The 24,124-nt window shown below is 49.9% G+C and overlaps 1 protein-coding gene across 1 annotated transcript in view; it reads right to left on the bottom strand.

The window, feature by feature from the left end:
* Positions 1-16,115, bottom strand: part of CASQ2 (calsequestrin 2) — a 53,129-nt gene extending 37,014 nt beyond the window's left edge. Inside the window, exons 1-3 of the mRNA XM_070396581.1 lie at positions 15,684-16,115; positions 3,750-3,834; positions 1,056-1,156 (exon numbers count right to left, since the gene is read on the bottom strand). Of these exons, the coding sequence (XP_070252682.1) occupies positions 1,056-1,156; positions 3,750-3,834; positions 15,684-15,917 (420 nt within the window). The 5' untranslated portion in view covers positions 15,918-16,115. The remainder of the gene's footprint in view (positions 1-1,055; positions 1,157-3,749; positions 3,835-15,683) is intronic.
* Positions 16,116-24,124: the final 8,009 nt, after the last annotated feature.

Genomic DNA, 24,124 nt, shown 5'->3' on the forward strand with positions numbered 1-24,124 from the left:
CTGCTGGCTTATCTTGGGAACAGTCAGCTTAGGGACAAAGCCAACAGAGAAAACAGCATTATCCATGATTTACAGAGGAAAATGGTGAGAGAGCCTTGTTTTGATCAACTCTAAAATCTGCCCTCACTCTGGATTTCTATTTGTGTGGGTGACCACGTAGCCTGTTGTTTACGGTAGCTAGAGTCTGGCATCTGTTGTGAGCTTCTAAAAGCCTTGGCCTCGCTGGTAGGGCGGGGCAGTGCCACGTTGGCCGAGTTGTTCAGCTGCTACCCTCAACTTTTTTAGGGCTTGCAGTTATGGGTTAATGACGGGCCAGCGAGAACCTATGGGCACTTTTTCATAGGAGGTGCCCCCTTTTAAGGGGTTTTGAGGCTGTGGAGAGAGGTGAGAGACCACTGTGGACGAGCTGGTAGATAAGAATCGTCAATATGGATGTGCATTTTCTGTACAGGAATCTGTGTTCAAAAGTAGCTTGAATTGGACTTCACAGCTGCAATTGAGAGTGTGAGTGTACCAATGGATAGAATATTTGTATAGTGTTTGAGCATATGGATCCGCCTGTGCATATGGATCTGAGGGTAGTGGACCTCCCTGACTGAGAAGGAGGATGATACTGGGGCTCATTGGTCCTCCCCCTTTTTGCTCTGAGGGTAACTCGGCTGATCGTTCCTCCTCTCCCTACTGGTCTTCAGGTGACTAGCCACCACTTCCTCACAATTCCCAACTCGTGTTCAGAAGCCCTGGAACAAGCCAAGGGGATTTCAGGGGGTGTCGGTATATGACTGCTAAGAGAGATAACATGTTACTACTACACAGTTCCGATCTGTGACCCTCTGATCACAAGGAAACAGTTTCTCAGGTGACCTAAGGGCCCACTTCCTGGAATAAGTAAATAGCACTGGGATGTACGCTGTCCTTGACTTTTTGTGAAGCCTGGGAAATTTGTCTTAGATCAAGTCCAGTTACCCAGCTTCTGTGCTCTTATTTTAAAGTTTTACTCCCCCCTGTATGGAACCCAAACAACTCCATGTGGGGCACTGTGCATAAATGCTCACGTCCAAGAGAAACTCCACCAGGACATCAGCTGCAAACTCGCCATCAAACTCAATTGTGCGATCGCCCTTAAGAATGTACAGACTTCCTTCTTCATGGAAACCTGGAAGAAAGGAAGAGTTCCCATGACAAGATGATCCTGATGCAGGAAAAGCCATCCTGTTGGCCGGGTCAGGATGAGTGGAGCCCGCCTTACTCCTAAGATGGTTCCCTTGAAACCAAACCTCTAAGCTGCTGCTAGTGGAAATTTAGATCAGATTTCTGGGCACCCCACAAACAGCTTGCTTTCCTAGAGGAGCTGAATTCTGCACATCCTCTCTTCCCTGTCCATTGAGAATGCTGCCAGGGCCGGGTCTGCATCGTTTCCTACCCTCCATTGCTCTTGGAAATTTAAATCAAATTTAAATAAAATAGTCAAGAACCAACAATCCCACCTGGATTTTAACTTAAAAGAAAAATCTGTTCTCCACACCATCACTGCTTCAATTTTCCAAAACTCCTGTGACCCCCTTCTCCTTACCACAAAGTTGCAATGCCCTCTGCCCACCTGACACCTTAGCCTGCCATTCAGGTCCTTCCACAACATCATGCCAACCCCACCCTTCACATTCTCCCTTGGGTAGACCAGTGCTCCTTTGAGAACTGCTCTTTTACTCCCTGTAACTCCCTTTGCTTCTTGCCCACAAGCTGATGTAAAAGGGTTTATATAGGAAAGGTCACAGAGCATGATTCTCTACACGTATGTTCTCCTATTCTTCGAGTCTGAGGTGACCCCCACCCTCCGCCATCTTGGTCAGCTACTTCGGGTCTCAGCTTAGGACTCCTTTTCCCCAGGAAGGCCACTCTGGTGTCCCCTGCCATGACTGGTCTTCTCTGGGCTCCATGTACAAGTACTCACGGTAGCAGTAAGCTCTCAGAGGGTAAGACCATTGTTATCTTTGTATCTCAGGGTGTCACTCAGAGCCTGAACACACTGGGCACCCCATAAATGTTTGTGGCCAGAGCGAACAGCTTGCTTTTCTAGAGGAGCTGAGTTCTGCACATTCTCTCTTCCCAGTTAGCTGAGAATGCTGCCAGGCAGGGTCTGCATCTTCCCACCCTCCATCGCTCTTGGCACAATGCCGTGACCTGAACAAATACTTGCTGCAAGACTGCATTTCCCCCGGGAAGGCTAACGAGCTGAGGCTGGCGTTTAGTCCAGCTGAAAGCATCCTTAATTCCTTAGATTCCTTGTTTTCAAACTCTCTGTTGCTGGAGAATGCTTTCTCCAAATGAACTCTTCTGCGAATCTCTAGGGAAAGGGAGGCTGGCCCCCTCCTACTGTGGCCCAGGGCACGTCTGAATATCCCTGGGCACAGCCTGGAGCACCATTTCCAAACCTAAAGGAGCAATGCATCAAGCATCCTTGAACCTGGCAGTGGCTGATCACAAGGGTACCACAGGAATAGCAGCCAGTGTCCTGCTATTGGATTTTGCTCCAAGTGAAATCAGTTAGGAGGCTATTGCACTGGTTCAGCCCTATGGCGACCCAACTCAGGCAAGTGGAGGTGAGGATGGAGATGAAGAAGAAGGCTCACAAAACACCACTGTCCTGGAAACTTCGAGAATCAGGTAGTTGAGAAGGAACCTGCTACGGTAATTCCTCCAGGCTGAGCTTGGGGAAAGGCCCATTGAGACTTTGCAAGCCCCATCACATCCTGACTGGGAGGATGTTCACTGGGCCATATGAATGCTTTCCCAGCTTATCTTCCCTAAATTTCTAGATCACTGGAACACTAGTTTTTTCCTCAAACTAAATTTACTGGAAATCCAACTTCTCTTTAAAACAATGGGATTGAGCAACTAAGTTAGATGTCCTTGACCGGGAATCAAACCCTCGACCCTTCGGTCCACAGGGTGATGTTCTAACCACCGAGCCAAACTGGCCAGGGCTACCTAGAGGTATTGATAGAACCACCACTAACCCCCACCCCATGCTTACTATTCCACATCCAGTTAACCTTTCTTCAAAGGTCCTGTTTTATAACCTCCTGCTATGGCTACTGTTCACTAGTCATGTGGAATAAAGCTAAGTGGGCAATTCACGTGTGGGATGTTTGAAAACCAGGAAGTTGTTTGTGTTCTTTCTCCTTGGGATTAGCACTGTAAGGATCTTAAAGTTCGCTTGCACTTATGCAGGACATATTGACCCGGAGATTACAGCCCGAGCTCGGTAGTCACGCATACCTCATCTAAATCCTCCCTCCCATCCTTGGTGATAATGCCCAGCTGGGGTTTAGCCTTTAATTTAGAAACCACTGGGACATCAGAGTCACTGCCACTAATTTTGTATGTGTTGGCTGTTTTAGCTGAGAGGTAAGGAAATAATAGATGATGGAAGGAGAGACCACCATGGTAGTGAGATAGAGAAGCTGGCCTTTTAACTCTAGGATCTAAAAATAAAGGCTTAAATATTTAGGGTCAATTTCTCCAGGAAGAAGCCTTCTTCATTAGACGATTTAATGTAAAACCATTCAAGTTAAGCTGGTATTTACTTTTCGGAAACTTTTCTACAACCCAAGACTAGGGTATGCAAGATCATAACAATGAACATACATATAAAGCCCAGTTATCATGCAAGAATAAATGAAACTATACTTTTTTTTTTGCAAGACGCTTTGTTTCTTCCTGATGTATCTAACAAAAATCACACTTACCCAGTTTCTTGGCAAGCTTGGCTTCTTTCTTGGCATCGACCATCACAAAGCCTATATCTTTATGTTCCAGGACTTGAGCCACAAGCTGAAGGGAAAGACAAAGAGAATACGTGAGCCCAAGGCAGAAAGATATAGACTATGTCACAGGATAATATTTTGAGATGTTCAGGGGGCTTTCCCTCATACTCCCATTATTACTGTGACCAACTGGGGCGAAAGGACTCTATGCTTGCCCCCTCAGAAAGATGGGTACCCATCCACAAGTGGTATGGCCTAAAGTTTTCCACACTTGGCCCTGTGGGCCCCCTACCTTAGGCATAGAGGAGAAATACAAATATTATCGAGAATATAAGAAATTAACTCTGAAAATTCAACACAGAATTTAACTCTGATGTCTCCTAGGCACACACCACTGCGTTTTGTTGGTTTTTAGGTGGATGCAAATGTGTGCCTCTCCCAGGCATGTCAATCACGGTCTCCTAATCCCCACGTTGATTAGATGTGACTTTGGAAGACATACGAGTGGACGGGGAAGGTGCTGTCTCAGACAAACTCAGTTCTGCTCCCCTGGCTTCCTGTTTAACTGAGCAGAGCTCCTCACCGTCCTAGGTGTGGAAGCACAGACAGAAGCGGCTCTCACCAATGGGCCAAGACCACACAAGCCGAGACCTGCTCACCTCTTCCTTGGCACACTGACGCACAATCCCTGCAGTGACCCGTCACTCTCGCCTCCCACTGTGATTAGGCCCGAAGCCTGCCCACTTGAGCTCTGTCATCACTTCTGTCAGCCCTAGCGAGCCCCTCTCATGAGCCTAAGCCAAGGGTGACACAAGGCTGACCGGCTGCAACCCAAGAGAGAGCAGTGAGACTGAGGGTGGTGGGGGGCGGGGACTAGAGAATGGCTGTGGTGAAAGGCCTTCTGGGCTGACTCCTGACCCGATCCCTTCCCCCCAAGACCAGGAACCCCGGATGACTCGGGGAGCAGGCCAGACATTGTGTGCGTCTCCCACTTGGCTGGATGGCACCTCCGCCTTTGCTCTGGCCCTGATCTCCAGCTCAGATGTTCCTTCTGCACTCGGCTACCACCCAGTCCCAGTGCTCGCTCATGTTGCTGCCAGCCTTGGCCACCCTCGGCTGCAAAGCCCAGCTCCAGGGTCGTATTTCACCCCCGCCTCCTTTCTGTGAATTCCAGTAGCTCATCGCAGAGACATGGCGCCGACGCTTATTTCACAGTCGTGAGAGTTGTGTACGTCTCTTCTGTACCGTGCATCTTGCTCCCTGAGAGAAGGAGCCTTTTGTGCCTCTTTCATGTCTCATGTAGTTCCTTAGAGACACCAGACTGTGTATGAAATGATGGACTAGCCCAAACACTTCACAAATTCAAGGACATTTGAGCCAATTGCAGGGGTGGAGTTACAAATGGGAGAAAGGAGAGAGTCACTGTCTTCTAAATTCCAGAAAACTGGAATCCTGTTGACTTAGTCTTTCCTCTGCTGGTTTTGTTTGTTTGATTGATTGCTTACTTCTCAGACGGTCTCACCTATTGTCCACCCTACAGAACAGGGTTGTCTCTTACTGGTTGGTACATGTTGCCCCTGGACTTTGGCACACATTCATTCTTTCCGGAAGCATTAGGATTTACTTTGGCCATTGCTGATTCTTTTTTGGTTTTTGTTTTTTAAATCCTCACCTGATATGTTTTTATTGACTTTTAAAGAGAGGAAGAGGGAGGTAGAGGGAGAGAAACATCAATGTGAGAGAAAAACATTGATCATTTGCTCCCTGTACACACTCTGACCAGGGATTGAACCCTCAACCTAGGTATATGCCCTGACTGGGAATTGAACCTGTAACCCAGCGGTTCGCAACCTGTGGGTTGAGACCATCGGAAAACACATATAGCATATCAGATATTTACAGTATGATTCATAACAGTAGCAAAATTACAGTTATGAAGTAGCAACAAAAATAATTTTATGGTTGGGCGTCACCACAACATGAGGAACTGTATTAAAGGGTCGCGGCATTAGGAAGGTTGAGAACCACTGCAACCCTTTGGTGTACATGATGACACTCCAACCAAGTGGGCAGCCATTGCTGATTCTTTCAAGTACAAAAATAATTTTATGGAAAAAGTTCTATGAAATAATATGTAAAGTCAATAATAAAGTAGACATTCGTAGTGTTCTCTCTCTCTCTCTCTCTCTCTCTCTATATATATATATATATATTTCTCTCTCTACCCTTTATTTTCTAGTCCTTTAGCACCTACCTAATTTTTTATTAGCTTCCTCCCTAATGAAATCACAAGATCCTTGATGCTAAAATATGTCTCACCCACTTTTGTTTAGCACAGACCGTGATCATAGTAGGTCCTCAGTAGCATTTACTGTTCTCTTTTCATTTCACTACATCAGGCTTTGGTATTTTTGAATTGGTCCAAGGTCCAGAACGCCATCCAGCTGTCATGGTATTAAGAAGAAAATCCAACACTGATGAAGCACTTACTGCATGCCAAGAACTGGGCCAGCACGTTACATGCTTTATCTCATAGAATCTTCACAACAGCCTCACGATAGATATTGTTATTGTCCATACTTTACGGCCATCCCAGCCCTTGCAACCAAGTCAGAAATCCAGGTCTCTGATTCCAAGCCCTGTGTTCTTAAGCACTGGGATTTACTATTCTTGGTCACTTATTCCCTTGAAGATGAAGTCTAGTTCGATGCCAATCATCACAGAGGCATCGGGCTGACTTCCTTGAGCAGAGGGCTTCTTTGGGGACACTGAAGGGAGTAGTGTGTTCCAGGCACATGAGAAAATATGAGGGACTCTGAATATTAGGACTGGTCGTTCTGACTTGGGAGCTGTTTGAATAGAAGAGCAGTGTGGCTAATTTGGGTTTGAGGAGGGTGATCTGAGGTCATAGACCCGACAGATAGAAAGGAGAGTAGAAAGGAAAGGCAACCAGTTGGGAGACTGATGCCATAGTTAAGTGGGAGGTGACTGGTCTCAGATGAAGGCAGTGGCAGTGGACGGAGAAGGTGTAACTTGTGAGGTGAGGTTACAAATGGAGAGTCAGGCGGACCTGGTAGCTCTGCCATGCATGGCTTTGGAGAGAGAAGGGAGGAAACCAAAGGAGAGGAGGAGGCAAGATGATTCCAAGGTCTCCAGCCAGGGAACAGAGTGGAGGACAAAGCAGTGACGTCAGGAGGGCATGCCAGAGCCAGGGGCAAGGAGCTCCACCTGGATTCAGATGCAATGAGTTCATGGCGATGGAAGTCCAGCCAAGAGCTGGAGGTGCCAACCTGGAGCTCAGGGGAGAGGCTCCGAGGGGAGCTCCAGAGGTGAGAGGTGGGTGGCATCTTCAGGGACTGGCTACCTCATAGGAGGCAAGAGCAGGAGGAGGCAGAGTGGACTCTAAGAGAAGCAGGAGGAGGACAAGGAACACTGTGTCATGACTCCAAAGTCACGGGAAGAGAGAGCCTTGAGAAGGAGTGGGTGGTCGGATCGAATGCTGCAGGGAGTCCCGGGGGTAGGGGGACCCCGTGAAGTCTCTCCTTTCAGGACAGGTAAGCCACCAATGACCTTTTAGAGAGGGGCGGGGACAGAAGCCAGAGGGAGTTGAGTGGGTGGCAAGGACATGCTAGAGCAGGTGTGGATCACTTGTTCAAGAAGTTTGCCCATGAAAGGAGGGGGAGTTAATACAGAAGCACCAGGGGACACGCTCCCTGGGCTGTGTGACTGGGCGCTGGGCCTCAGAGGACAGCACCTGCAATATGCCAGGCGCCAGGCTCAAGAGTCTGGAAAAAAATCTGAGGATGGAGGGAAATGCCACAGATCTTTGCTCAAAGCCAATGTCCCTAAAGCCACTCATTAAAAATACCCTGGCTGCCATCCTGCTTGGTCCCTGGAAGCTAAGAGCCCAGTGGCTGTTCTCACCCACTGTCCCTGATACCATCTGGCGACAAGTCAAGCGATTCAACAACTGTGGGTCCTGCCCTGAAACCGGAGAGCTGATGCTTACCTCCCGGTAATCTCCTGTCACTTTCCACCGCCCTCAAATGAGGCCTGATCTATGTATAGCTGGGGGCTGGCACGTGATGTGCCCGCAGGAGGCAGGGGAGGGGATGGCACAGCTACATCCTGAGACTCAGGTGAATGCTGGGGCCTCTGGGGCTGGATCAGTGGCCCCTGAAAAAGCCTTGGGGCGAGGGAGGCTATCCATTGTTCTATTTGGGGTTATCACCTTGGCCAATGCCAAAGTGAAGACCCAAGGGCCAGTGCTGTGTGTTCTTTCCACTGCCCCACGTTAAGAAACACCATAACAACAACAAGGATATTGGGTGTTTACTACCTGCTGGGTCCCGCTCCCACACCTAATATGGAACCTTCCCCAAACCCGCATGAAGTAGAAGTTTGCAGATGAGGAACTGGAGGCACAGAGAGGCCAACCAACTTGCCCAGGACCACACAGCATTGAAGTGACACAGCTGGGATCCCAACCCCGACATTCTGGTTGCAAAGCCCACGCTCTCATCCGTTATATCAGCTCCCTGCACCTGGGCCTCTTGGGGACCTGAACCCATGACTGCTACTCATCAGCTGTGAGACTGACCAGCTCACAACTCCCTGATTTCTATTTTCTAATCTAAAAAACGAGATGGAATTCTTGCAGGAGAAGCATGGGTGCACGTGCTTAGTGTGTTCCCTACAAATTCACCTCAAGTCACCCCATGACCCCAAGCTTCGGTTCTGGAACCTGGAGGGAAGCCCACCCCAGAGTTTCTGGCTCGCAGGTCCAGGTGGGACCCACGAAGCTGCATTTCTGACAAGGTCCCAGGTGGCGCCGATGCCGGCCCCGGGCCCACACACTGAGCACCCAGCTCTACAGCCGTCTCCAGCACACAGGCACCGTCTCACGGTGCAGCCTTTAGCGACGTCCACACTGACTGACTGAGCGGGCTATTTCTGGAGGCCAGGTTTTTTTCTTTTTATCCCAGTGGATTTTTTCCTCCAAACACTTTCCTACATATTTCCCATCCTGTTAAACGTGAATTAATGTGTTTTCAAGCTCTTTCCTACACATTTCGTCCCAGTGGATTTTTAAAAAAAATGGATTTGACTGACGGGCTAGGCCATGCCGTTTCCCAGTTTTGCTCAGCAGAGTTCTGTGCCCGAGAGCCTGTGAAAATGCAGTCCAGCCGCCCAAACCCCACTCTCCCTCAGAGTCCCACAAGGTAGGCACTGCTGCCAGGGACAGATCACCCCTTTCGTGACTAAACCTTCCCTGGGTTGGTACTCCTCATAAAACAATAAATAAGAAATAAAATTTAAATATGGCAGAGACAGGGCTCTGTTGCTGGAGAGACTTCCTCAATGTGAAACAGTGGCTGGCCCTGGCCGGTTGCTCAGTGGTGAGAGTATTGGCCCACAGACCAAAGGGTCTCGGGTTCAGTTCCTGGTCAAGGGCATGTACCTCGGTTACAGGTTCAATCCCCAGCCCCACTTGGCAGGGAGAGCGGGAGGCAACCAATGGATGTGTCTCTCACACACCAATGTTTCTCTCTCTCTCCCCTTCCACTCTATCCAAAAATCAGTGGGGAAAATAGCCTCACTCCTTAGGTGAGAAAAACAAAACAAAAGCAGTGGCTGGAAGCCGAGGCTCTGATCGCCTCCCCATAGTGCACACGGAGGAGCCTTGCTGCTTGGCGACTTTATGAGACGTCCGCTAGCGTTTATCCAGACAACATCTGCTGATGGCGGCAAACACTGTGGAGAACCAAGCAGAGGGCCAGGTGGTCACAGACACGACGATTCACCAGAGCCCTTTGCTGAGCACCAGCACGTGCTGGTCATCTTTCTCGTCCCCTCCTCTCTCTCCTCAGACCTGTGACGGGGGGAGTGGTTTCTGTTCCACACAGGAATCACCCAGCCCTGAGAAGTGTCCCCGGCCTGTGGTCAGATGTCCAGTTCGAGGCCTTGACTGTGCAAGGACTCAGACCCAGGTGCCCTCGCATCAAAGCCGGTGGTTTTGGCCCTGCAGGGGAGGCTGCGGCTGCTGTAGTCTCTTTTCCTTTGAGTCCCAGGGATGCTGCATTTCCTTCATAAATCACTCGGGGCACACTCTGGCTCCAGAGCCCACGCTCTCATCCATTACCTCCAGCTCCCTCCACCTGGGCCTCGTGGGGACCTGGGCCCCAGTCCTGGCTCTGCTTCTCATCGGCTGTGGGGCTCTGAGCAGTCACATTCGCTGGGTGTCCAGAGCCAGGATGGCTGTGTGTCCCTCTAAGATGGAGGCAGGTGAGTGTGTGCTGGCCCACCTCTCAGGCGGATGGTGAGGAGAGGCCTGCCTGGCGTGGGCACCGGGCAGCAGGGTAGGCGCTGCTGGGACAGGCGCCGGGCACTGAGGAGCGCTCTGGCCTGGCCAGCCGGGCTGCAGGGCGGCGCGCTGGCCGCTCTCCTGGTGGCTGTCCCAAAAGAAACCACTCCTCAGGGTAAAACCACATCCAGTTTACAGACAGGGAGCCTCCGAGGCTCCGTCCTAGGGGTCGGTACTGGCGGGCAGGGGCCGACTTTCTTGGTGGAACAAGTCATTTAGGTGCGAAGGCCGAGCTGTATATTATAGACACCCTCCACACCGGCCCACAGCGCTCACTGGAAGGGCAGGGCTGCTGCTTGCGACAGGCCTGGTGACTCACACAGATTCTCTTCTTTTCATCTTACTGCTTGACATTGGACTGGTCCTTACAATAGTTCCATAGTGGTGACTTCCGTGGTATCTCGTCTCCGTTGGAAGATTTATAACGTGGTGATGGTGGCCAGCGGGAAGGGGCGTTGGGGACTGGGTGGGAAAGGTGAGGGATAGAGAATTGCAGATTGGTGGTCACAGAATGGTCCCGGGACGCAAAGCACAGCACAGGGAAGCTCGTCAGAAACATTGTAATAACTAGGGTGGTGCCAGGTGGGCGTTGGGAAGATCGGGGAACACTTTGGCAAGTATGGGATTGTCTAACCACCATGCCACACCCCTGAAACTAACACTGAATGTAAACTGTAATTGAAAAACAAACTTAAAAATGTATGACTTTAAGAGGAGGTCTCCCTCAGGGGTACAATGTCCAGGCTTCCTAAATTTGGGCTTGAGTATTGAGGGCTTTTGGGGTCTAAAACAGGGGTGGGCCCGTATAAGGCCTGTGAAATCATTTGGTCTGGCCCTGCCAAGGCATTAGGGGTGAGCTAATTAAATGTCTGACCATATATAGCAGGCTAATTTTTAAGTTGATAATTTTGTATGGCCCACAAATGATGTTATAAATATCCAGCTGGCCCTGGGCAAGAAAAGGTTCCCCATCCCTGGTCTAAAACCTCCTGAATCGACAGTGTGTTGGCCACGTTGTAAAATCTGTCTCCCTATTAATCCTGTATGCAGAAGGAAGAATTTGCCTATGATCAATACAATCCATGCTCTGGCAATAGCACTTCTTGTCTCTTTGCCATCTCACCCAGGCACGGGCTTTATCACAGACCCGCACAGCAAACTCTTGTCACATGGTTGAGGCACTTGGGCTCTGAGAGGGCAGTGTGAGACTGAGCATGCGCACACATCCTCCGAGAGAGCGCCGGCTCCATGTGAGGACTCGCCCCAAAGACCAGCCTGACCTCACGGATCTTTCAGGGCGTGGCAGGTGCACGTGTGGAGAGGCTGTCTTTGGGCACGAACAGCTGGAAGAAATGCCGAACCCTCGGGCGCTGCTATTCTCTGCCCAGTGTTCCTACGTCGCCCCATCTCGCCCCATCTGCAGATTTACTTGACTCCGGCCACTTCATTGCCTCCCTCTCTTGGGGGTTAGAAATAAAACCTCTGGGACACTTGCCAGAGCTAAAGGGGTTTGAGGGCTGGGCCAGCCTTGCCGTGCCTGAGGTTCCTACCCAGGCTGTGCCTATATTGGACTGAGAGTCCCATGGCTAAAAATGCAGTTTTAACCACGTGTCAGTGGGATTGAGCAAGGAGGACCAGCAGGTCCTTGAATCTGACAGACTTAATCTAATTTTTTTTTTTACTATGTTCAATTCTTTTAAAAACATTAATCTAATTTAAAAAGAAATAAAGGAGTCCAGCTGGCATGGCTCAGTGGTTGAGCATCGACCTATGAACCAGGAGGTCACAGTTCGATTCCTAGTCAGGACACATGCCCAGGTTGTGGGCGTGCAGGAGGCAGCCAATCAATGATTCTCTCTCTCCAATATGCAGTGGGACAGCAAAGCACCATGGGACAAACAGAGAGAGGCAGAGAGGAGAAAGGGGGTGCTCGGGGACCTCCCACCCTAGCTGAGTCCTGTCGAAATCAGCAGGAGCTGTGGGTCACCCTGGCGTGCAGGCACATGGATGGTGTGTCTATTTCTGTGCCACGACCCCGGCTTGCCTGCCAGTGCAAGGGACCTAGCTCACCCCAAACAAATGAACCAGTTTGTACTGTTCACGGCGTGGAAAGCATTGCTCTTTCGTCATCCATTCATCAGCTCTTTCGTTCATTTATTAATGCAAAGATTACTAAGAGTGCTCAGATCTGTGGATATTTGAAGAATTAATATTTCTAGTCAGGGATTCACAATACTTAGTTTCATATTCTAAAACACTGCCTGAGAAGATCCTCCATAGTTTCTCTGAATCCAACAAATGTATACAGTAGTCCCCTCTTATCCGCCGGGGATACGTTCCGAGATGCCCAATGGATGCCTAAAACCGAGGATAGTGCCAAACCCTATACATACTGTGTTTTTTCCTATACATGCTACCTATGGTAAAGTTTAACTTATTAAGTAGGCACAGTAAGTTATTAATAACAATAACTAACACTAAAATAGAACAGTTATCACAACATACTATGATAAGGTATGTGAATGGCCTCACAGACACTGCCCAAGGTCCTCCAGCATCACAGTTCCTCTGGGGACGAAGTGCCGGAGAGGTGGCGTGTGCCACCACGGCTTCCCAGTCAGAGTTTCCTTTGTGCACGTTTGGGAGCAGTGGCGGGGGGGGCGGGAGGCGGTCAGGGGACAAAATAGCCTGACAAGTGTGGCTCAGTGGTTGACCATTGACCTATGAACCAGGAGGTCAACGTTCAATTTCTGTCAGGGCATATGCCCAGGTTTAGGGCTCAGTCCCCAGTAGGGGGCAGGCAGGAGGCTGCTGATGAATGATTCTCTCTCATCATTGATGTTTCTACCTCTCTCTCCCTCTCACTTCCTCTCTGAAATCAATAAAATACATATATTTTTTTAAAAAGAGGACAAAATAGTTGTTTTGACCATGAAGAATAGTTAGAGGCTCACATCTACCTTCCCTTCCCACCCATGGATTTTCTGGAGGCGTTTTTTGGTCCTGGGTTCTGAGAAACAGCCTACACCTGACAGGTATCTCAACAAAGGCCGCCTCTGCCCCTCCTTCTGGAGGGATGCCCGGCCTCCTCCGCGGTTTGGGCATTTGCCTCAGGAGTACCTCCAGGTTGTGAGCTGCTCAGCCCTGCTGGGGAGAAGCTGGCATCATCAGACCTGGGCTCCAGGCTAAGCCTCACACCTGTCTCATGACCCCAGCAGCAGTGCCGTGTAGGGACAAGACTGCCTTCACCTGCACTAGTTGAGTGATCTTGGGCAACGTGGCCTCTCCGTGCCTCGGTTTCCCCATATATGAAATGGGGATAGTAAGGCACCTACGTCATAGAAATGTTGTAAGGACCAAAGCAGCCCGCGTGTACAAAGTGCCTACGGCAGCCCTTGTACACAGTAAGCATTCAACAAATGTTCATTTTCATCTAATGATCTCGTAAGCATGTATAATTATTATCCTGTAAATGTGATGATCTCCTGACTCCACAGTCTGTATTCTCCTCCCTCTACTGACATCCACTCCAGCTTGGGGTGCCTCTGGGGCTCCGACTTCCTGTGCGAACCTCCCCCTTGTCCGTCCCTGCCGGGTGCTCTTGGATCAGAGGTGTCTGCGGAGTTATGAGCCTGGAGGCAAGACCCTCTTGGGATTTTGTATTGGTCTTCGAGGGAGATGTACTCCTGGGGGAGTGTGTGTGTGTGTGTGTGTGTGTGTGTGTTAGTTTGACATGCAGTCAGAAACGGGGGTCACTGCTTGCACTGGCATTTGTTTAATTTTGTGAATTCTAGGCTAACGGGACACTGAGGAGCATATACATAGATTCATTATGCCTTCGCTTAAACTTTTCATGAAAATACCTCTCAGTAATTGAGTAGGGCAGTTTGAGGTGGAGACGCTGATGGGAGTGAGGATTTTACGGGCTAAGCAGCCCTGGTTTTACCCACCTGCAATGTTCCCGTGTGCACACTACCAAGACGTAAGAGCTGTCCCTGTTTCTCTTCACTTGCCGCCCACAGAGAGCACCCAACGTCCGCCTCCAGCCCGCAGAGGGAGCTGAGGAAAATCTAACGGCAGTGGTGGTGTTTTAAAAACACTTCGCTGTCTGTCAACTAGAGCTCTCCTGCTGACCACACACCATGCATGAAGCCTCCGAAATAGGTGCTTGTGTGGCCACCAGGAGACACTTAGGATTCTGAAGTGCTTCTTAAATCAGCAAAGATACTTGGATGTGCTTGGGGTGGCGTTCCTGGCTTTTATTAGTCAATTAAATTTTTATTTATTTTTTTAGCATTCAAGTCCACAAGGGTTTATATGGTAATTCTGTTCATCAAAGTATTTGATGAAGGCAAGCTTTCTGATGGTTAATAAGTGGCTATTTTTCTCAAATAGTCCTTTTCACAGGTTTGCGCCTGGGCTGGGCAGGGCTGGGCATGGGGACTGACCGGGACCTGGTGACTCCTGGGATTCTTGGCACTCAGGGTGCTCCTGGTGTGAGTGACCTTAGGGTTCTCAGGGGAGTTCTAGGGCGCGCTCCCCGCATTCGAGAATGGGCCCCAGCGCCAGGTTTACTAACGGGCCACGTAATGCAGATAAAATAAGAACTGACTTCAGTGTCGGCCCTGAACTCACACCAAGAACTTTCTGAGGAAAAGAGATCCCATTACTGAGTCTTCATACACACACACACACACACACACACACACACACGGTGAGATGTTGACCAAATCCAACCACAGGGAAGGAGCATCACCTGGTCACTTTCCCCACTGACCCACCAAGAGACGCAAGGTCAAGGTCTCCCCTGTCTCCGGGATCTCGGGGAGGGTGCAAAGAGTGGGCCATCAGCACACTCAATGGGCCATCAGCACACCCAGTGGGCCATCAGCACATCATTGAACCATCAGCACCCCAAGTGGGCCATCAGCACCCCTAGTGGGTCATCAGCACCCCGAGTGGGTCATCAGCATCCCGAGTGGGTCATCAGCACCCCTAGTGGACCATCAGCACACCCAGTGGGCCATCAGCACCCCGAGTGGGCCATCAGCATGCCGAGTGGGCCATCAGCACCCCAAGTGGGCCATCAGCACACCCATTGAACAATCAGCACCCCGAGTGGGCCATCAGCACCCCGAGTGGGCCATCAGCACACCCATTGAACCATCAGCACCCCGAGTGGGCCATCAGCACCCTGAGTGGGCCATCAGCACCCCCAGTGGGCCAACAGCACTCCAAGTGAAACCCACCACCAACCCCGAATCCCATGTCAGCCAGGCCTTTTAACAATAGTTTCGACATTTCGAAAAACATGGCTGGGCTAATGCCCTTGAAAAATCGAGAGGACCAGCATGGGACAGCCACAGTCCATGGTCCCCATTGTCGGCGTCTGGGCCCACGCTTGTTCCCTCATCCCAACTGTGCAACAAGAGTACCTCCCATTCACCTGACACGGGGGTGCAGGGAGGTTTCAGGACAGGGACCCTGCCCCTCCTGCCTCCAGCCCCGCCGGCCAGCCCCAGCTCCCGGGACAGCATCAGCGCCCCGCTCACCTCCAGCACGATCTCCTTCAGCTGGAACTGCTTCTGAGCGACCTTGTCGGAAGACACGGGCTCGTGGTAGTAGAGGCATAGCAGGTCGTACCTCTTCAGGACCTGCTTGAGGTTCTTGTCCGTGAGACTCACCACACGGTCCTTGCCGTCGTACGTGGGGAAGTTCAGCCCCTCCTCCGCCCGGCAGGAGGACAGCAGGCAGACCCCCACCACAAACAGGTGCGTCCGCTTCATCGGGGAGAAGTGGGGTGTCCTGCCCAGCAATGCTGAGTGCAGGACAAAAGAGGAAAAATCCTTAGGGGCTTGTTGAGAGAGGCGGGGGGCAGGGAGGCTGGTCTGTCCCTCCTGCCCTTGCTGGGCCCTGGAACTGAGTCTTTACCTCCTCGGGTCCGGCTGCTGCAGTTGTGAGCTCAGGAAGGAGGGAGCCGAGGCTCTCACACACACACACATACACACACACGCACATGCACACACACACGTGTGGACTGAGCCAGGCTGGGCGGCCAAGCCCAGATACCGCGCATAGCTCTGCCCAGCCCCGGCCCATCAGGAACTCCATTTTTAGGATGCACTTGTCTCAGGCTAAAAATAAATCCTGTGATGAATAAAAAAAGTTCTCCGTGCCACTGTTGAGGGATTCGCTGATATGGTCTGTCAGAGGGTAGAGAGGGAGGAGGCAGGAGGGAAAGCCGAGGACACCAGGAATTGAGGCCAGGAAGGTCAAAGACGAGAGGTGAACTTGGAGGGAGGGGGAGAAGATGAGAGGCGAGAGAGAGGGGACTGTGGCACCAGGGAGCAAGTGGAGACGTTAGGATGTGCGCAGCGCCTCAGCCATCATCGAATCTCCTGTTATCCAGGGAGGTAACCAGCCTGTCCCTCCCTGGGGACCGCGCGCCCGTCCCCTGTCTGCTCACTGCTGATGTGGGAACGAGAGGGAGCCCCGAAGTGGACTTCACCTTCTGCTGTCCTGTCTCCTGTCCTCTCTTCTTAGAAGCCCAGCCCTAGCTGGCCACTCGCCATGCCCACATGGCTCCCCCAGCCCCTGGGCCAAGGGTACAGGGACACCCTTTCCCGGCCTGCCCAGGACCACCGTTCCCTCCTACCACCCTGCCCACTGCCCAACTCTGCCGACGCCATGACAACCGTCCCCATTTTTAAATTAAATACAAGTTCAGCAGCCTTCCTCAGAAACCGGAGGTTTTCAGCTATCATCCCCGTCCTATTTTTTTTTTCACGTGAACCCCTAATGTATCACTTTTACCCTTTGCCTCTTTATTAGACACAGAGTGACAGGTGTGAGTTCGAATCCCCACTCTGCCTTTTAACAGCTGAATGGGCTTTGGGGGTCACTCTCCCTCCCTGGGTCTCAGCTGCCCCCCATGTCAAATTCGGATACTAGTAACTATATTGTTAGGTCTGGAATGTATAGATGGAAAAGCATGATATAGAACTGGTGCCTACATGGTAGCTACTATACCTACTTCATTCTCACTGGAGATGCTGGGTCATAGGTTATTATAATAATGTCTTGTTAGTTCCTAGTAGTAATGGCTTGTGAACCCTTTCCGTTCCATTTTCTCCTTGATTCCAGCAGGCGACCAGGGCAGACGTGATCAGGGCTCATCTCTCAGGGGAGCTGAGAGTCAGAGAAATTAGCAATTTGTCTGCGATTGTTTCTAACTGCCACCCAGAGCCCGGTGCTTCTGGCGGCTCGAACCTGACGCAGGACAACTTCCCTGTAGACACCCATCTCTCAGTGGCCCTTGACCATGTCTTCTGGTCACACAACAGTCTGGCCACGTCTTTCCACTTTATTTATTAAAAATACATTTTTATTGATTTCAGAGAGGAAGGGAGAGGCGGGGGAGAGAGATAGAAACATCAATGATGAGAGCGAATCATGGATCGGCTGCCTCCTGCACACCCCACACTGGGGATCAAGCTGTGATCCAGGCATGTGCCCTGACCGGGAATCGAACCCTGACCTCCTGGTTCCTAGGTTGACACTCAATCACTGAGCCACACACGACGGGCATGTCTTTCCATTTTAGAGGGGTCTCTGGCTCTTAGGACTCAGGCCCAGTTTTTGTCTTCCTTCAGTAAGAGACCAGCTTTGGACACAGCGAGGGCCTTGTGGCTCACAGGGTTTGCAGGGGGTGGAAGGAGAAGGGAAGTTCAGGGGCCTGAGCCTCTGTGTGGCCAGAGGGCCTCCTGCTGAGAGTCCGGCTGACAAGGAGGCATCACTTTTCGTGTCCAGGAAGCCGAGATCTTGGAGATCTCACCATTAAAACCCATCACAGAATCCATCTCCTTCCCATGGTGAATAGTCTGCTGTTAAAGATGGGGCCACGGACAGCCACTCCAAGCATGAGCGATCTCTGCTTTCTTTAGAAATTGCAGGGGGAAAGATTTCCGACGGAGACAGCCTTGTGTCTTGTCTTTTTTGAGGTCAGCTTCCTAAAGTGTTCCCAGTTGTCCCAATCTCATTGGCTTATCTTTATTTAGAATTTGCTCTACTTTTCTTATATGCTTTTTATATGTTACTGAAAAAACAAACAAACACTGGGAGCTATTTAAAGTCAGAGACTTTGAATTTCCTGTTGACTTGCAAAAGATGAAAAGTACCAGGGCAACGGGATAATTTTTTAAAAATTGATTTTAGAGAGAGAAAGGGAGAGGGAGAGAGAGAAACATCAATGTGTGTGAGAGGAACATCGATCGGCTGCCTCCTGCATGCCCCCCATCGGGGATCAAGCCCGCAACCCAGTCACCTGCCGCCACCGGGAATGGAACCAGTGACCTCTTGGGTCAACGCTCAATCCACTGAGCAACACTGGCCGGGCGCAAAGGGATGATTTTTAAAATTTCAGTTTGGCTCTCAAGTCTGGCTTATGACCAGCTGAGTATTAACAGAAAGACGCCCCAGTGTAGAAAGTCCCTGCCCCCAGATCCCAGACTCTCTTTGGGCCTCGTAGCCCAGCCCTGATGGCGGCACCGCCACCGACATGTGCTGTGACAATCAGGTTTCCCACTGTCCGTCCACGTGGACACGAGGACCTAAATTTGCGCCTCACTCTTTCTAATGACGCTTCTTCATGGTCTGCTTTTTATGTACCAGCCTTTTCTCCAGCTGCCGTTTAGCTTCCTAATTTTGTTTTCCTTCGCCTTGTTGCTCACCCACTTGCATTTATTCTGTAAACAGCAAGTGCTTCTGACATTTCTGAGTCAACTCTGCATGCAACAAACCAGCCGCAGCCCAAGGCAACACCTCACACTCTCCCAGCTCTGTGGCCGTGCCGGACTGAGCCATGTGTATCTTGCTGTGCCGATAGCAGGTATTTTTGTTTTGTTTTGTTTTGTTTTGGAACAAGGAGTATAACAAAATAAACAAATTCATGCAAATACATGTCAGTTACTGTCACAGGACATGAGACAGGCCCCTTGCTTTTGCTAACAGTTTTCAGTCCATCCCTCTGTGCGTGGGCACCCCTTGTGTTTATTTATTCTCGACAGGCAGCCCGGTCATTTTATATACTATTTAATTTGATCTGCACCATAATCCATTGTATAGATACATGAGGGTTTGAAGCCGTGGTCTTTCATTAAGGTGTTAATTACATACATTTGTGTACAAGACACTCTTCTGGTTACTGGGGATAGATACGCTGTAACCCTGAATTCACAGAGCTTACATCCAACGGGGAGACAGACAGTAATCAAAGAAACATAGTGTGTGTGTGTGTGTGCACGCGCGCGCACGAGGGTCCAGGGAGAGCCTGTGACAGTGGGTAGAGGGTGGCCCTTTAGAATGGGAGGTCCAGGAAGCATCTTTGAGGAGGGAACAGGGAAGCAGAAGGGAGGAGAGGGGCTGAGACAGAAAGCAGGTTGCTGAGAAGGTCAGTCCCAGGGAGGAGGGGGAGGCCTCCACGCTGGAGACCCGAGCGGAGTCCACCACTAGAGGGAGCTGTACCCACCTCTTCCTTTTCTCAGCATCAGTTTTCTCATGCTTTTTCATCTGTTCATAAAATATATAGGTTCATACCTACAGTGGACGGTCTATAGGGCAAGGAAACCCATCTGAGCAACTCAGACACAGATCAGAGTGACAGAGCCACGACCAGGAACTCAGGAGGCCTGGGTTCTGGCTGGTCTGACACAGTGAGCCTGGCTGTGCGGCCTTGGTCAAGGCTCCCCACTCTTGGCCCTCACATTTCCAGTGGGAAAAAGGGTCTCCTATGGCCACTTTCTGGCTCAGAGATTTTAAAATCTGTTCCGCCCATCGAGGATTTCCTTTGACCAGGATAGGCCTTGGCACAGCCCACAGGTTTGAGGACTTTGATGAATGTTACCTGTGGAGGGGGGTTTGATGGGCCTGATTCTTCACAAGTCCAACCTCGCATCTGTCTTCTCCAAAGCAGACATCCTACAGTGCTTCTCAACCTGTGGGTCGAGACCCCTTTGGCGGTCGAACGACCCTTTCACAGGGGTCGCCTAAGACCATCCTGCATATCAGATATTTACATTACGATTCATAAAAGTAGCAACATTACAGTTATGAAGTAGCAACGAAAATAATTTTATGGTTGGGTCACAACATGAGGAACTGTATTTAAAGGGCCAGAAGGTTGAGAACCACTGTTAGGACGTCAATATGTACTAAGGCCCCTTCTTTGGCTAAAATGCTCCCCCAAGTGGACAACGTGGGGAATGACACCTTTCTTTGTTTGATCCTGTTTCCCCCTCGTCAGGCTAGGCCTCTAGCCAGGGAGATACAGCTGGTTCCCCTGGTAGAGAGAGTCCCAGAAATGCTGTGTCTACAGCCCTGCGTTCCATGGCCTCAGACTTCCTCTGCTCAGCTCAGAACAGGCCTGTTCCAACCCCAAGACCTCCTCTCCTTTTTATTCTGAATATCGGGCAGCCCAAGCTCCCTGCACCAGGAGCCGCCTCAACAGAACCAGGCAAAATACAAAGTCAATGCCCCATGGAAAAACAGCCCCACGGCTTTACCAATTACAACCCCAGCTTCCCACAAACGTCACTGCCTCAGGGAGGCCCTCGGTGTGGCCCAGGGGCTGGCGTTCAGGGCCCTTGCACACCATAATCTTCCTCGGAAACGCTCTCCCACTGGGCAGCCCTTTCCCCTGTAGGCTGAGGCTGATCGGAGCAGAGACAAGTCCTGCCTGCAGTAGTTCCCATCAACTATTTACTAAATAAACCTGAAGCCCTTACTTTGCGCTCCCCAGGTCTTATTTTAAGCACTAAATGAATTTAACTCATTTATTCTTAGCAACCCTACGAGGCTGGCAATTTTAGCAACCCGATTTAACAGATGGGTAAACCGAGGCAGAGAGAGGTTAACTAACTTGCCTGGGGTCACGTGGCTAGTAAACCTCGGAGCTGGGATTTGAACCTGCTTGTGTCTGTTTTCTACTATTTGTAACCACCCGCTGGATGCCTCTCACAGGGGGCTGATGACGTCACAGACAAGCCGGGAATAGTGGCCGCCCACAATGTGAGGCTGCTCCTCCGGGGATAGGCCCTGGATCTTGCCCTTTAGAATCACCTCCCAGCCGTGTACTATGCAGGCGTTTTCAGTCTCACTGTGAGCCAATCACTGAGCTCATCCGTTCTATACGTCATCTCTATGCGTCATCTCATTTAAAGCTGGGTATTATTCCTTTCAGGTCACGATGACGAAACTGAGGTTTAGCAGAGTCCAGCCGTCTGCATGTCACCCGCTGGTAAGTCACAGAGATGGGGTTTGGACCAGGGTCAGTCGGCTTGTCATGACCCCAGGCTGCTCTGGGCAAGGAGGGGAGGCGTCTGTTTCCTTCAGGGAAAAACAAAAACGTGAAAACTTAGATTACCCAAAATTCACAGGGTTAGAACCAGGTGTTTCTACAGGAACGTGCAGGAGGAACAGTTGGAAGGAAAACAAGAAAGTGAGGCATTTAGTTCAGAAGGAAATGTACAGAGGGATGGGTAAATGGAAAGTTTAGGCTTCATTTGTCCTAGAATTAGGAAAAGCAGTAAAAGAACAGAAAAACCTGGACCTAGAGGATATATCGAATGTCCAAACAGAGGGTGTGGTAGGTAGAATGGTGCTCCCACTCCCCAAAGATGCCCAGTCCAGTCCCCAAGCCTGTGAATGTGTTACCTCACGCAGCTAAAGGGACTGCGCAGAGATGATTAAATTAAGGACTAAGGACCTTAAGTTGGGGAGGTTAGCCTCCGTTATCCTGATGGGCTCAGTGTAATCACAGGGTCCTTAAAAAGAGAGGCAGGAGGGTCCGAGAGAGGAGAGGTGACGGTGGGAGCGAGGTTTGAATGGTGCAGGGCCACCAGCCAAGGAGGGGCAGTCTCTGACAGGTGGACAGGGCGAGGAGACAACCCCCTTCACCCCCTCCCCCCACCCCCCCCCCACTGAACTTCCAGAAGGAAAGCAGCCCTGCCAAACCATTGGAGACTTCAACCTCCATAACTGCAGGAGGATGAATTTGTATTGTTCTGACCACTGAGCCTGTGACGATTGTTACAGCAGCAATCGGGAACTAATACAGAGGGAAGCCAGTGGAAGCTGCCTCCTACAATGGAGAAAAGCTGCCTGTCCCCTGGAACCAGCTGATTTCTCTCTATGGATAACCTGCATCTCCCCCGAGCCTCATCGCCTTCAGTGAATCGATGACCGAACAGGTGAGCACAGTACCGGCGATCACACTTTTCCATCCATGGCTCCTTTGACCCCACCCCTAGGAGGAGCTGGGACATGGGTCTCTGTGGGCAGTCACTCACCTGTCTAGACCTCTAAAATAAGAGAAATAAACTGAATCGGCATCCCTCCATTTTTTTTTTTTTTTTTACTTATCTTTAAACAGTAATAGACAATCTCTCAATATCTCTCTTTAGGGATTTTTTAAAACTCGTTATTCTTGCATAATGATTTTAAAAAGAATGATTTTCAAACACTTCTAGATCTATACATTATTGTTGACTCTAAAGTTTGTTTTAATATCATTTCTAATCCTTACATACAGAAAAAAGTAAGTTGTAATTTGTCAATTCATAAATGATTCATCCTGTTTAGTTTAATGAAAATCATTATTCAGGAGAAGATTGATTTGTTAACAAATGTTTCAGTGGCATACTGGTTTGGGAAACATACAGGATGGGGCAAAAGTAGGGTTACAGTTCATATGGAAAATAATACGATAACTAATAAATAATAGCACAAGAATAAACTCTTTTTTGTGTACTCACAACTGGAAAACCACTTTTTCCCCACCCTGTATATAAGAAAATAAAAATGAAATGTTTTCTTTTTTAAATGGAGGTGCAATTGACATAATAAATTGCACATATTTCAAGTGCAAACTTTTATTTTGACATGTGCACACACCCATGAAACAATCAAAGTGAGCACTGCCCTGCCGAGTTCCCTGTATCCTTTGTAATCCCTTCCTCCTCCCCATCTCTGACATCTCTCCCCAGTCACACCCATCCCTGGGCAACCACTGGTCTCTTTTCTGTCACTATGGGTTCGTTTTCATTTTCCAGAATTCCTGGTAGATGGAATCATGTATTATCTTCTTTTTTTCGGGGGGGGGGGGGGGGAGTCTGGCTTCTTTCACCCAGTACAATAATTTTTTGAGATTCAATCATGTTGTTGCATATATTAATACCCAGTTCATTCCTTTTGACTGCTACGTGGAATTACGTTGTATCAATATACACAATTTGTTTGTCCATTTTCACTGGTGGACAGTTGGGTTGTTTTCACGCATAAGCTGCCATGAACATTACATTTAGGTCTGTGATTCATGTGAGTTAATCTTTTAATATGGTGTGAAGTATGGATGAAATTTTGTTTTGTGTTGTGTTGCATACAGATATCCAATTGGTTTTGCACCATTTCTGGAAAAGACCATCCTCTGAATTGCCTTTGCACCTTTTGTCAAAAATTAGTTACCATGTGTGTGTAAGCCTGCGTTCGGTTCCCTCTAGTCTGAGCTTTTGGGGTTGTTCTTTTGCCCAGTCTCCTGTGTGGTTCCTTACATGTGTGTGCTCACCAGTATTCTGCTCAATGTGGGGCATCCTCGGAGGTCTTTCAGGGTGTCTCTAAGTGGTTCTCTGTCTGTGCTGTGCCCTGTGAACCGTAGCTGCCTTCGTCTCCCTGGGCCCTCAGCTCCTCCTCAACACAGACACTGCTCCGAGCCCACCCGTCCCGGTGCCCCGCCCAGCAGCTCTGCAGGCAGCTTGTAGGGCAGCTGTAGAAACCCAGCTATTTGTTTCCTACCTCTCACAGGTCACGCTCTTTTGTTGCCTGGTGTGCGGTATCTTAAAAACTGCTGTTTCAAGTGTTTCTTTGGATGTTTTGGTTGTTTCGGATGAGAGAGTAAAATCGGTCCATTGCTCGATTTTGCCTCCAAGCAGAAGTCTTGGAA

The sequence above is a fragment of the Myotis yumanensis genome, unplaced genomic scaffold (assembly GCF_028538775.1).
Source record: "Myotis yumanensis isolate MYYU_CA2020_CCGP unplaced genomic scaffold, mMyoYum1.0.hap1 SCAF_17, whole genome shotgun sequence".
NCBI lineage: Eukaryota > Metazoa > Chordata > Mammalia > Chiroptera > Vespertilionidae > Myotis > Myotis yumanensis.